At 38.4% G+C, this 13521-nt stretch overlaps 2 protein-coding genes across 2 annotated transcripts in view; both read left to right on the top strand.

Moving 5' to 3' along the window:
- The window catches only part of oxtra (oxytocin receptor a), a 460437-nt gene that overhangs the window by 352401 nt on the left and 94515 nt on the right, over nucleotides 1-13521 (top strand). The gene's annotated exons all lie outside the window — the stretch shown is intronic.
- tatdn2 (TatD DNase domain containing 2) overlaps nucleotides 1-13521 on the top strand; it is a 32712-nt gene that overhangs the window by 8027 nt on the left and 11164 nt on the right. The window contains 3 exon segments of the mRNA XM_020519131.2: nucleotides 5308-5859; nucleotides 7725-8582; nucleotides 11097-11224. Coding sequence (XP_020374720.2) covers nucleotides 5308-5859; nucleotides 7725-8582; nucleotides 11097-11224 — 1538 coding nt within the window.

The following is a 13521-nucleotide window of genomic DNA, read 5'->3' as shown; positions in this document are numbered from 1 at the left end:
CTACCTCCCTTTCATGCTGAGGTCTCTTTCAGAAAGGGTTCAAGAGAGGGAAGCAGCAGACAGACATAGTGAGAGGGGTGGCCCACAGCTGGGAGTGTTGGGAAGCACAGTCTATGGCAATTGATGGTTTGATTAAACGTTGACTAGTGAACAGATGATGTAGCACTGGGTATTAAGTCGGAAGATCATGTTTCATTCTTGAAATAAAGATATTTAATTTACAAATATTGTTTTATTTATTCCTTTCCTGAGGAGAAAGGGATGTCAGAACTAATATTTATACATTGCTTGTAATGAGAAAATTAGCTTTGATTCCCTCTTTACGCTGTACATTTCAAAAGCCCAACCGCAATGTTTTGAGGACTTGCTGTACTCAAAATAGTAGCTTTGTTTTTCTGTTGTTCACAGCATGAGGGTGACATTGACACCTATTTATTGCCATAGCAAACGTTGTTGAGAGTGGTTTCCTTTAAACTACTTTTAGACGCTGCAAAGTTCTTCTTATTTAGATAAGTTCACTGAGAGTATCGGCAGTAAACACAGGAGGAAACACAGCCTGTGATTGGAAGGCAGTGAGAAGGGAAGTGAGTGAGTGAATTGCTGGGAGTGTGCCAAAGCAGTAATTTTTGTGGGAGCGGGGCACGGGGGAGCTGTGGGCATGAGGGAGAGATTAGAGGGAAGCAGGAGGCTTCATTGGTGGGGCATATTTCAGTTTGAGGAGAGGGAAGGAGAGACTACATGGTGGGGAAGTGAAAGAGACCATCTGTTAAACCTGTCAACAAATACTCTGCTAACTAGAAACCATGATAACTCCATCACCTGAGATTAATTCCTTCATTCCAAATAAATGTTGAATCTCTAGTTTAAGGCTATTATTTTGAGCAATTAATGTATGGGGGAAAAACATAGTGGATACCTCAATGAAAAGAGTGTCAATGTTAAATTTTAAATTTTGAGATTAAGGTCTGAGATGTAGTAGAAAAGTTGGTTAGGCTTTCCAACACTCTGCATATGCCAAGGGGGTAAATTAACTGAAACATCACTTATTTATGGAAAGAGTGTTTGTGGTGACTTTTTTTTTGGGAATGCGTCAGTAATTTTTGATACAAACTACTATTACCATCTCAATCCTATTACCTTGGAGCAATTTGCATATGTTTTTCTAAGAAAGTAATACTTGCATTGGCTGTTGTCGCTTTACTTTATAATGCAGATAGGTACTTTTTTTTTATTCACTCCAGTAATGTAGGTCCCATTGGCTGGGCTCGCATTTATTGCCCATCCCTAAGTGCCTTTGAGAAGATAGTGGTAAGCTGCGTTTTTGGACTGCTGCTATTTATTTAGTGAAAGTACACCCACAACTCTGTTAGGGAGAAGGTTCCAGGATTTTTGACCTTGTGATATTGAAGAAATAACTATATATTTCTAAGTCAGGACAGTGAATGACTTTGAGGGGAACTTGTGGGTGGTAGTGTTCCCATTCATCTGCTGCCCTTGCCCTGGCGTGAGGGGTTATAGTTTGGATAAGGTAACAGATTCCCTGGGGTTTGGCAGCCTAATTGGGTGTGGGAAGAAGGTGTGGGGTACAATAGAGCCGGAGAGTTTGGCTGGGAAGCAATGGGCAGATCGAGTAGAGTCTCCATAGATCTCAGCACAGCTGCAGAGACAGAAAAATCTGATGCAGGCAGAAGTCTTTTCTTCCTTAAAGTCTTGGAACCAGTGGCTGCAGGGGATGTAAGTTTTTTTTTATTTTCAGAAATGGAAAATTCCAAGTAAATAAGGTAGCTTCTGCACTCTAAAATTTGACCAGTCGATAGAGAATGAGATGTTTAAACGTGTGTACTAGAAAGAAAATGTGTGGTTAATGAAATTCTAGAGTTGTTCATTATTGTTAGAGGAAAACACACCCAACAAAAACAGTTTTTCTTTATTTGGTGAGATGTTATTATCATGATGAAAATTGACCACATCCTGCTTGGGTCCAGCAGGTAAAAGCATGTATTAGAGCAAATTCAAGGGAGTAGATCATCTTGGTTACCCAAAGAACTTCTGAAGAATGAGCATGCATTTATAATTCTCAACCTTCTCTGCCCTTGTTATCTTGAGCCTCAACTTTAGGTCACCTAGTTTCCATGGTAATTCAACTGTCTTATTTGGTTTTTCAGTTCCCCTTACCTCTCGTTCTGTGTAGCAACAAGTACTATGCTTGCACAGACCTTAAGGCATAGCAACAGAATAGGGCAATCAGCCTACTGAGTCTGCTCTGCCATTCAGTGAGATTCTGGCTGACCTGATAATCCTCACCTTGGCTTTCCTGCCTTCCTACTACCCCCACCACCACCAAGAATAAGAGGAATACAGCACGGAGCAGGCCCTTCAGCCCAACCCGTCCACGCCAACCAGGTTTTCTAACTAGAATTTGTCCTATTTGCCTGTGTTTGGCCCATATCCCTCTAAACCTTTCCTATCCATGTACCTGTCCAAATGGCTTGTAAATGTTGTAATTGTACCTGCCTCAACCATGTCCTCTGGCAGCTCATTTTCATACCCCAGTCTGTGTGAAAAAGTTTCCCCTCAGGTGCCTTCTTAAATCTTTCTCATCTCACCTTAAACCTATGCCGTCGAGTTTGGACTCCCCTACCCTTGGAGAAACACCTTGGCTATTCATCTTATCTATGCCATTCATGATTTTGTAAACCTCTATAAGGACACCCTTCAACCCTCTATGATCCAGGGGGAAAAAACTTAGTATATTGTGCCTCTCCTTTATAATTCCAACCTTTCGGTCTCAGTAACATCCTTGGAAAGGTACAAAAAAAGTTTACAGTTTAATAACATCCTTCCCTATAGCAGGGCAACCAGAATTACATGTAGTACTCCATACGTGGCCTTACCACTGTCTTGCACAGCTGTATTATGATGCTCCAACTCCTGTACCTAATATTTTGACTGACTGAAGGCAAATGTGCCAAATGCTGCCTTCACCACCCTGTCTTCCTGTGTCATCACTTTGAAGGAACTATGTACCTACATCCCTTCATCTCTCTGTTTGACCGCCTTCCCAGGGCTTTCCCATTAAGTGGAAATCCTGCCCTAATTTGTCTTACCAAAATGCAACACCTCGCATTTATCTGCATTAAACACCATTTGCCATTCCTCAGCCCACTAGCCCAATTGCTCAAGATCACATTGTACGCTTAGATAACCTTCTTCACTGTCCACTATACCACCAATTTTGGTGTCTTCCGCAAAATTGCTATCCATGCCTCCTATATTCTCATTCAAATCGTTTATATAAATGACGAACAACAGTGGAGCCCGCACAATCCTTGTGACATACTGCCTGTCACAGGCCTCAAGTCTGAAAAAGAACCCTCTACCACCACCCTCTGTCTCCTACAGACAAGTCAATTTTGTATCCTGTTGTTGGATCCTCTGGATCCCATATGATCTAACCTTAATAATCAGTCTACCATGTGGTACTTTGTTGAAGGCCTTGCTAAAGCCCATGTAGGCATTGTCTACTGGACTACCATCTATCTTGGTCACCTGTTCAAAAAACTCAATCAAATTTGTGAGGCATGATTTCCCATATACAAAGCCATGCTGACCTAATCAGACCTTGCCTTTCCAAATGCATGTAGAGCAAAACCTTTGATTCTGTCTTGAAATTCTGTCTAGCTCAGCCTGAATATGCTTAATGATTCAGCCTCTCCACTCGTCTGTGATAAGAAGTCCCACAGATGCACTACCCTTTGAGAAAAAATTCCTCCTTTGTAAATTGGGTGACTCCTTACTCTGAGATTATGCCCTCTGATTTTAGACTCTTCCACCAGGGGAAACAACCGTCTCAAGTCCCCTCAGTCTTGTCAGTTTCAATAAGGTCACCTCTCATTCTTCTAAATGCCAATTAGTAAAGGCCCAAACTACTCAATCTGTCCTCAGAAGACAATCCCTCCAATACTGGGATTAATCTACTGAGCTGCCTTTGCACTGCTTCCAATGCCAGTATATCTTTCCAAAACTGTTCAGTGTCCTATATGTGACCTAACTAGCATTGTTTGAACAAAACTTCCCTATTTTGCTCTGTTCCCCTTGAAATAAAAGCCAACATTTCTATTAGCTGCTGAATTTGCAGAGTAGCTTCTTTTGATTTTTGCACGCGGACTCCAGTTCCTCTGCTATAACTTTTGCAGCACTTCTCCGTTAAATAATATTTAGATCCTCTTATTTTTGCCAAAGTGCAAAATGTCACTTTCCCACCTTATTTTCTGAAGAAGGGTCTAGGCCCGAAACGTCAGCCTTCCTGGTCCTCTGATGCTGCTTGGCCTGCTGTGTTCATCCAGCTCTACACCTTGTTATCTCTTGTGCTTCATCTGCCAGGTTTTCCCCTTTTAGCTTAACTTGTCTATAGCTCTCTACTAAACACTGTTAACTTCACCACTCAACTTCCCACCTATTTTTGTCATCCAAAAACATGATGATAGTACATTTACTTTCCTCTTCCAAGTCATTTAATATATTATAAATAATCATGATCCCAGAACTGATCCCTGTGGCACCCTGATAGTTACTGATTGGCATCGTGAAGATGCCCTTCTTATCTCAATTGTCTTCTGTTAGATAGCCAATCCTTTATCCGTGCTATTATCCAACAATATAGGCTACTTAAGATAAAAGCCCAATGTGTGTTAGCTTATCAAGTACCACTGGAAATATAAATAAATTATATCCAGTGTCTATCCTTTAATTATCCTGCTTATTACCACCTCAAAGAATACTTAAATTTGTACAGAATGATTTCTGCTTCATGAAGCCATGCTGACCCTGATCGCATTACATATTTCTAATTGCATTGCTATTGCATTTTTCCAATAGCAGATGTTAAGTTAACTGGCCTATAGTTACCTGTTTTGTTTTTTGTCTGCTTCCCTTTTTAGATAAACATGTTACATGGGCAGCTTTCCTCTGGTACTTCTCCAGAATCTAAAGATTCTTGTAAGTTTACTGTCAGTGCATCCTATAGCTCTGTAGCTTTTTCCTTAATATCCTAGGATATGACGAATGACATCAAGGGAATTTTGGTCTTTAACCCTATTGGTTCCCTTAGTAATTTTTCTTTAGTGACACTTGTAGTATTTATTTTCTCTCCCCTTATTGCCTCTTGATTGTTTATTATTTTTGGAATGCTATTGGTATTTGCAGCTGTCTTGAAAATAGAAAAGTATAAATTCAACTCCTCGTCACTTTTCTGTCATATCTGTTGATTTTGTGATATTGATTTATTTTACCATTGCTATAAATTAGAGTACAACAAATGAAAGGCGAAGTCCTCCTGCAGTTTTGAGCAGTACCTTGAAGCAAACAGCCATCTCTGTGGTCCAGAGAAGAGATTACAAAAATCTCATTCAACAAGAGACTTTGAAGGCAGCATCAATGCAGGGCAGTAAAGTCCTCTGGCTTAAAGCCATATCAGAAGCTACTGGTGGTGTCCTAAGTCAAAGCCAGCCACCAAATGCTACTAGAAATAGCAACCACTTCAAAGGAACACAGACTGGATTAGTATCTGCAGAACCTATCTCAAAATATTGTGGGCAAAAACCAGGAGAGATTTACCATGAGAAGAACAATGCCCAGGAGCAGTTTCAATACAGCTTTCAAGAGTATGAAACTGATGCTGAAAATAATTCTGTAGAACCAAAGCACAACAATGGATCGAATACCTCTCCAGGAAATAATATCAAAAAGCTGAACCCAGAGCTGGTATTTGAGGATGTAGCTGTGGATAATGAGCAAAGCGTAAAAGGAAACCAGAACATCCTTTCAAAAAATGATACTGATCAATGCAAAATATTCATGGTAAGACTTGTGGTTTTCTTGTTTTCTGCCACCATTGTATTACAAAAGACATAAGTTAAGGAGCAATTCTGTTTTTTTTTGTTGGGGTATATTCTTTTTCCAAAGAATTTTCACTGTCTCTTGCTGACCATTCTGTACCTGAAGTTCAAAGTTAAATGTGAGAGAAAGTAATTCACACCGTAATGTCAGATTTTAATTGGGTACAATTTGAAAAGATGACAGATGAGTTAGTTGCTGAGAAACAAAAAGCGATTGTGCACAGCACTAAGGCCAGCAAATGACATTTTTAAGAGAAAATTGGAATGTTACAAAACAAATATACATTTTTTCCACACCCTCAACCCCCACAAAAGAAAAACCCAGTATACTAGTGTAAAAGCCAGGCATGAGACATTTTTTGGCGAAAAGTAAGGGGTCAACTTGAATGTAAGTATTACTTTTGAGGAGTTGAAATCAATGCTGGTTCTTGGGAATTGCAGAAAATGATACTGTCTTGACAGTTGCTGCTGTGGTTCTGAATTCTTTAGGGAATATTATTCCAGGCTATCTCTTTGACATTTTGAATAAGAAAAGAGCATTTATGAAAAAGCCTCACTAGTCTGTGTTCCCTCAACCCCACTCCCAAAGCTAGCATGAGGTGTATATTTTTTAAAAAAGAGTGTTTGCGTAAACGATCAAGGGTTCAACTTTTACATGATCAACTATTATGGAGTATAAACAGTCCTTTTTAAGTTTCAGAATTCTGTGGTTAAATAGAGTTATTTAGAAAACCAGCAATATTCAAGAAGGCAGTGTGCAAAGTATTAGAAAACAAAAGTCAAGTGTTAAATGTGAGGTGAGACCCCAAAAAGTGAGTTGTTATTTGAGAATAAGTATAAATTGGCAGAGATATTTAACAATAATAGCAAAATATGGTGGATGCTGGAAATCTGAAAGAAAAACAGAAATTCTGGAAACGTCAAGCAGTTCTGGCAGCATCTTTGGTGAGAGAAATAGAATTGCAAGTTGTAATTAATACTTTCCAGTTCTGATCTAAATTAGATGGGTACTTAAAGAAAAATGGGAGGATATTGGTAGAGTAGGTAGATATTGATCAAGTGGAGGATCCAGCCCACAAATATTAGTTTGGGCAAATGCTTCTTTTGTGTTTACTTCCCTGATTCTGAGATATTCACATTTTTTGAAAAAAATTATGAACTACATTGAAAAAGCATCCTTTTTTTGAATGGGTATATGTTCCATTTTAGTATAGGCGAAAAGAAAGGTTCTTGTCCCTGATGCTATTGAAGTTGGGCAGTTTTTGTAGTTGTCTCTAATATGCCCACTCTGTCATGTGATTGCACAGCAGCCCAAAAGTCTGTGCATAGGGACTGCTGAATTACGTGCAGTCTTTGTAAATTACTGCATATATGACTGTGTTTTTAAAAAAATGAAAGGAGTGAGCACTTAAAGATCTGTTATGAAACTAGGGGGAACGTTGGTTGCTTCCCATTGTACTTTAAGTGTTTTGTTCTTTTCAGTACTTGTAGAACAGGTCTCATTTCTAGAATGTCACCTTCCACAGGGAAATGAAAATATGAAACATATTTGTGCATTTATCTAGTGTTTTAAATCTGGAATTTTGTGTCTGAATCTGTATTTATAATTTTTGAGGATTACTGGTCAGTAGATACCTACAGAGAGAAGTTATAAAATAAATTGGTGTTTTTCTTAACAATTCAATTGATGCACTGTGCAATCTAGTCTAAATCCTTTCTCAAAGTGCACATATATTGCATAATCTCTGCACTGAAATTTTCAACATAACATATTCATTTTGGTTTATCTGTCCTTTTTCTCATTTTAAACGGACGTTGACCTCTCAGGACGATCAATCTTTTGGAAGCAACTGTTCTGATGTTGAAGATCCCTCTGCTTTAGCTATTTCTCCACAGGAACGTTCTAGTCCAATGTGCAACCTAAAAAACTACAAGACTAGCACTCCATTAGCAACCAAATGTGTAACACATCCACCATTCTTGTACTTGAATTCTTCTTATCCATATTCAGAGTACAGGGCAAGCCCTCCAACCTCTCAGCAATCTTCATCCAGCACACTTTATGAAAATTGGCAACAGCCTAACTGTGAAGAAAGAACAGAATCTTTTACAAGCCATTTAGTAAACTCTTCGCAGCGTTTACAGTCTACTATTTGCAATAACTTGTCTTTTGAATCAATTCGCTGCTCATTACATCAGTTTGAAAACAGCAATAAACTGGATATGACTACAGGTTCCTTCAACTCTTCAATACTCGATTCAGAAACTTTGGCTAATAATTCGGAGAATCATTGTGAAGTGAAGTGGGGATTGAACTACCGAAAGGAAGGCTTTATAGACACACATTGCCATCTGGACTTTTTATTCTCTAAATTGTCTTTTAGGGGAACTTTTTCAAACTTTATGAAGGTTTACAACAGCACTTTCCCAGTGGAGTTTCATGGGTGTATCACAGATTTCTGTGACCCTCGTAGTCTGGTTCTTGGGAATGTATGGGAATATTTACTGGATGAACCACTTGTTTGGGGTGCTTTTGGCTGCCACCCTCATTTTGCCCGTTATTATACAAATTTACAAGAAAAGGCAATTATTCAAGCACTGAGACACCCCAAAGCAGTTGCTTTTGGTGAGATAGGATTGGATTATTCTTATAAGTGTTCAACGGACATCGCCAAACAAAAGCAGGTATGTGGAGGGGAGGCATCTCATGTATTAGTGAATTAATTTATCCTGTAAACATTAAATTATACAAATATGTTAACTAAATCAAAGATGTATAGAAATGTTGCCTTTAAAACCCAATAAATGTTTGAGAATAATTATTTTGAACTGATTATCCAAATCCCTCATTATGGGACAGTAAATTTATCAACTCAGATTATCCTGTTCTTATTTTATGAACTACTCGTGTGTGTGTGTGTATGTACTCACGTATATTCTGGTCTAGCTGGTGAAACCCTCATCCTGTGAATGAAATTTTTAGGAGAAAACTTTGTTCATCCTCGTTAAGGGAATCTGTTTATTTGGTCCATATCCGATATGAATGACTAAACCCTTGGAGTTGAAGCATTACATTGTTTTTCTTCAGTGATTGATTGACTCCCATTACTAACAATGATATGTAATCTGCTTAATGCCTTCGTCCATGTCAGCATTGCCCTTAGCAGGCTTTGCTTGTTAATACACAATTGGACACATGGGTGTTTTTCTGGTGGTGGAAAAATATACATAATCTATTCACAAAGGTATCTTTTTTGTGTTTCAATATATATAATAAAAAAATTAAAGCCGTCATCCATGCCTTTGTCACCTCTAGACTTGACTGTTCCAAATTTCTATTGGCCAGCTTTCCAGCATCTACTTTGGATCAACATTTGCCTTTTGAAATCTTCACAACCTGTTTCTTGACTTAAATGCCCTATGTTTGTTGATACTAACTCCTGATCCAGCACCATTTGAAGTCCTTATCCTTATTTTGAAATTGTTATTGTCCTTGTACTTCCCTGTATGCTGGTTAGAGCTGTACAAGCCTTAGTCAGTGCAGCACCATCATGGCTGTTGCACATTCCAGATTTTAACAGCTGTGTCTTAAGCTATGTAAGTTTTAAGCTATGAAATTCCTTCCTTAAAGTTCTCCACCTCTCTTTGCACTCCTTTTATGCTCCTATGATTGCCTTTACACTCCTTTTTAAAACATAGCTCCTTGACAGATTTTAGATGTCTGCCCTTGCATCTTTTTATAGGCTTATGATTACTTTTTATATTAATATTGCTTTTGTTCAGCAGTTTGGGACATTTGCATTTATATCAGGTCTTAAATATGAGGTTGTTCTGTTTGAAAACTGTGTATCTGAAAAAATGATTGGCTCATGTTGATCGGCTGTAATTTCATTCGCAAAAACAAAAAGAAATTGAGTAGCAGTTGCTGATAATTATGCGTTTGTCACTTTTTAGCCCATCAAAACCTATTGTTTGTTTGTTTGTTAATTCCCTATTACAACCCTTTTTGTGTTGCCTTGCACCATCATCCCTTTTGTAATATGTACTCACCTGCATTCTGTCCTATCTTGCATCTTCCTCTTTCTGTTTTTTCCTCCCCTTACTGTGCTTTCCATGTCTTCATACATAGTTAAGGTCTGTTACATTTCTAAATTAATCTTGCTGTACTGAAAGATCATTTCAGTTTGAAACACTAACCCTTCTCCACAAATGCTGCCTGAACTGCTGAGTATTTTGAAGATTTCCTGTTTTTCAAAAAATGTTTAACTTTGCTGTGCTTGTGGAGAATAATTTAATTAGTGATGTTTATGCAATGTAGAAGTATATAACTTCCACAAAATAGCCATATTAATGACTTCCTTCACACTGATTTTTAACTAATTTCTTCACACAGATCACTGTGTTAAGTTAAAGTTATCCTACACAGCAGAAACATATTTCACCACTCTAAAATAAAATCTCACAACTTGCTCAAATAGATTTGCCATTACTGTTGGGAATACATCTGTTTCTGCCATATGGGGATTGAGCCCGAATTTTCACCTGGGCTGTTGGTGCTGAGGTTTTCAATTGCTGTGGACAAATGTAATGCATGATGCACTGTAGATTCCTTGTTTAGCTTAAAATTTTAAGTTGAAATTGTAACCCAATGCTATTATAATTTCTGTAATAGAGGGAAACAATGAATGAGCTTATGTCTGTACCATACAAATAGAATCCTGGAGAAATTCAGCAGATCTGACTGCATTTGTGGAAAGAGAAACAGTTAATGTTGAGTCTGGTATGAATGTTCTTCAGAACTTCAACTCCATTAGTTGGTGCATGTGCTTTGGGATTGGAATGGAGGAATAAATATTTGATCTTCATGATCATCAATGATTGTGCCTGCTTCATCTCCACAAAATAGGTGACAGCCATTCACAAGTTCATTTCTTTGGTCAGGCATTGCCTCATCAGTCATCTTGTCTGGTTTAAAATTTAAATTTGCATTTAACTAGTCATTTCTATGCCAACATGTCTACTAATCAGGACAGTCCTTTTCGTATGGTATAAAATGTTGCTTTTCTCCTTAAATTGTATTCTTACGAACTGTGCTGTTGAGTACAAGATGAAAAGCTTGAATAAAGTGTCTTAATGTTTCAGCAGTACATGCATTCCGTACTACCAAATGAAGTTTTGACTACATTTTTTTTTCCACAGGTCTTTGAAAGGCAGCTAAAACTTGCAGTGGCATTAAAGAAGCCTCTTGTCATACATGGCAGGGATGCTGATGAAGACTTATTTGAGCTAATGAAAACTAATGTCCCAAAGGATTACAGGATTCATAGGTAAAATGTTTCTACTTGGGCTCTGACTTTGTTACGGGGCTTTTTATTTTTCTCACGTTTAATACCATGTGTGCATCCAAGTTACCGGGATGCATGAACGCTTCAAACTGATTTCTGGATTTATAGTTGTTGTTTTTCTGCATTTTATGCCTAGATCTTGTGCACTGGTCCCACAGGGGTAGATTCTCTTAAGGGATGCTTCTGCATTGATCTATGTTCCTCATGCAGCCAAACAGATGTTCCATTTGGAAATTAAGTCACTGAAATTTCCTGGCTAGCCCTCACAAAAGTCAGATTGTCCACAGTTATCAAACCAATAAAATAACCGAAGAGTGAATAGCCATGCAATCTAAAATGTAATTTCTGGGAATTTTGTACACTTTTGGGTATTTAGCCATTCATTCTCTGAAATGCTTTTGCTGATCATTTGTGGGATTCGGATAGTTTAGTTTATTCTGGATTGAAGTCATTTGTCATACAGATATTTAAATATATAGACTTGCAATTCTATTTTCATATTTATATACCTGAAGAGAATTCTGTTTTTTTTCTCTGCTTTCACTCAATGCATTTACAGTTCTCATCAAAGCAGCTGTGGGTGTGACACATTCCAAGAAAGTTTTTATTCTACTGTTCGGTCTAATACTCTTCAAATTGTGAAAACTTTGTGGAGAAGTCCTGTACAAACATGAGGAAGTAGTGCAATCTTTGCCCTAGCCAAGAACTAGTCCAATTTCCAGTTGAAGGATATGATACAATGCTGCAATAAGCTGCTTGTGTTACAACTTGCTGGCAGAAATATTTTGTTTGTCAATCTGAAAGAGTTAATACTGGGTGGCGCTTGTGGGCAGAACAGCTTAGGATCTTGAATGTGAGTCCGAACATTTGGTCCTCCTCATTGTCTCTGTAACAATGTCCATCATATCAATGTAACCTGTAACTAGTTGTTCACATGCAGTATCTTGTTACCTATAAGAGACTCTTCCACTTAGACTAGGAAGTGGCTTTCTACCACACGAGCAAGCAGGCCCTATAGTTTCCTACACTTAGGTGTCAGTAACCTTCATGAGCCGCCTATGTAACGTGGAATGCAAGGGTGCAGGTTTAATTTGACTTCATACTGCATGGTGCACAACAGCATGAGATCTTCAGACTACATTTTTAGGTCACTTGTCCATACAACACTGTTAGCAGCACGGAAGAGCTAAAAACAAAAAAAAAAATTCTTCAGAAAAAACCCTTGTGACACTCCTCAACGAGGAAGAATACTCCAGTGAATGGTATCATCATTTCAATTAAAAGTCACGATGCAGCAGGAGAATTGCATTGTAAGTATGTTGGAGCAGTCTAGGCTCTGAATTTAGTGGTGAGTGAACAGGCATTGGAGGCTGAGTGAAACTAAAGTGGACTGGGGAAAACTTTAAAACAGAAATCCAGTCTGGAGAAAGCAAAAATTAAAAATACATTACTTGCATCTCTGGAGCATTATCACTATAGCGAGCATGCATCATGAGGTATGGCTACAGAAACTGAAGTATAGGGGCACAAAATAAATATTAATCCAAGGTTGCAGTTTTAGGAACGTTGTGAAGTCATTATTTTAAGGCAATACATTGGGAAAGTTTTAAAATGTCTAAACAGACCTGGCCTAACAGAGACAGAAAGTTTGGGAGATTTTATTCAGGCCATACGAAATGCAATCTTTCATAAGAGCTGAAATAAAGATGGGTGTCATTTTTCGAAGCCCCAAACAATGGAAACGATTCAGTAAGCTGTGATTAAGGTAGAATACAGGAACAGGATCAACCCGTTCAGACCCTTGAGCCTATTCTGCCATTCAGTAGACTGTGGCTGATCTGTAGACTAACTTCATATACCTGTCTTTGGCCCATATCCCTTAATATCTTTGCTTGTTAAGTATTTATCTATCTCAGGTTTAAAATTAATAACTGAGCCAATATCCACTGCAGTTTGCGGAAGATTGTTACAAACATCTATCACAGTTTGTGTATAGACATGCTTCCTGACATCTCCCCTGAATGGTCTGGCCCTGCTTCTCAGACTATGTCCCCTAGTTCTAAGAATCCCCAACCAATCATTATCTGCCCTGCCTTTTTCTGTTTTTATATCTTGAAGACTTTGATTGGGTCACTTCTTAACCTCTTAAATTCTAGAGAAAACAGGCCTAATTTATAAAAAGGTGCAGAGCTGGATGAACACAGCAGGCCAAGCAGCATCATAGGAGCAGAAAGGCTGATGTTTCGGGCCTAGACCCTTCATCAGAAAAGGGGGAGGGG

This window comes from Rhincodon typus, chromosome 16, assembly GCF_021869965.1.
Source record: "Rhincodon typus isolate 14 chromosome 16, sRhiTyp1.1, whole genome shotgun sequence".
Taxonomy (NCBI): Eukaryota; Metazoa; Chordata; class Chondrichthyes; order Orectolobiformes; family Rhincodontidae; genus Rhincodon; species Rhincodon typus.
Note: the sequence above shows the minus strand (reverse complement) of the source record. Positions and strands in the feature narration are given on the sequence as shown.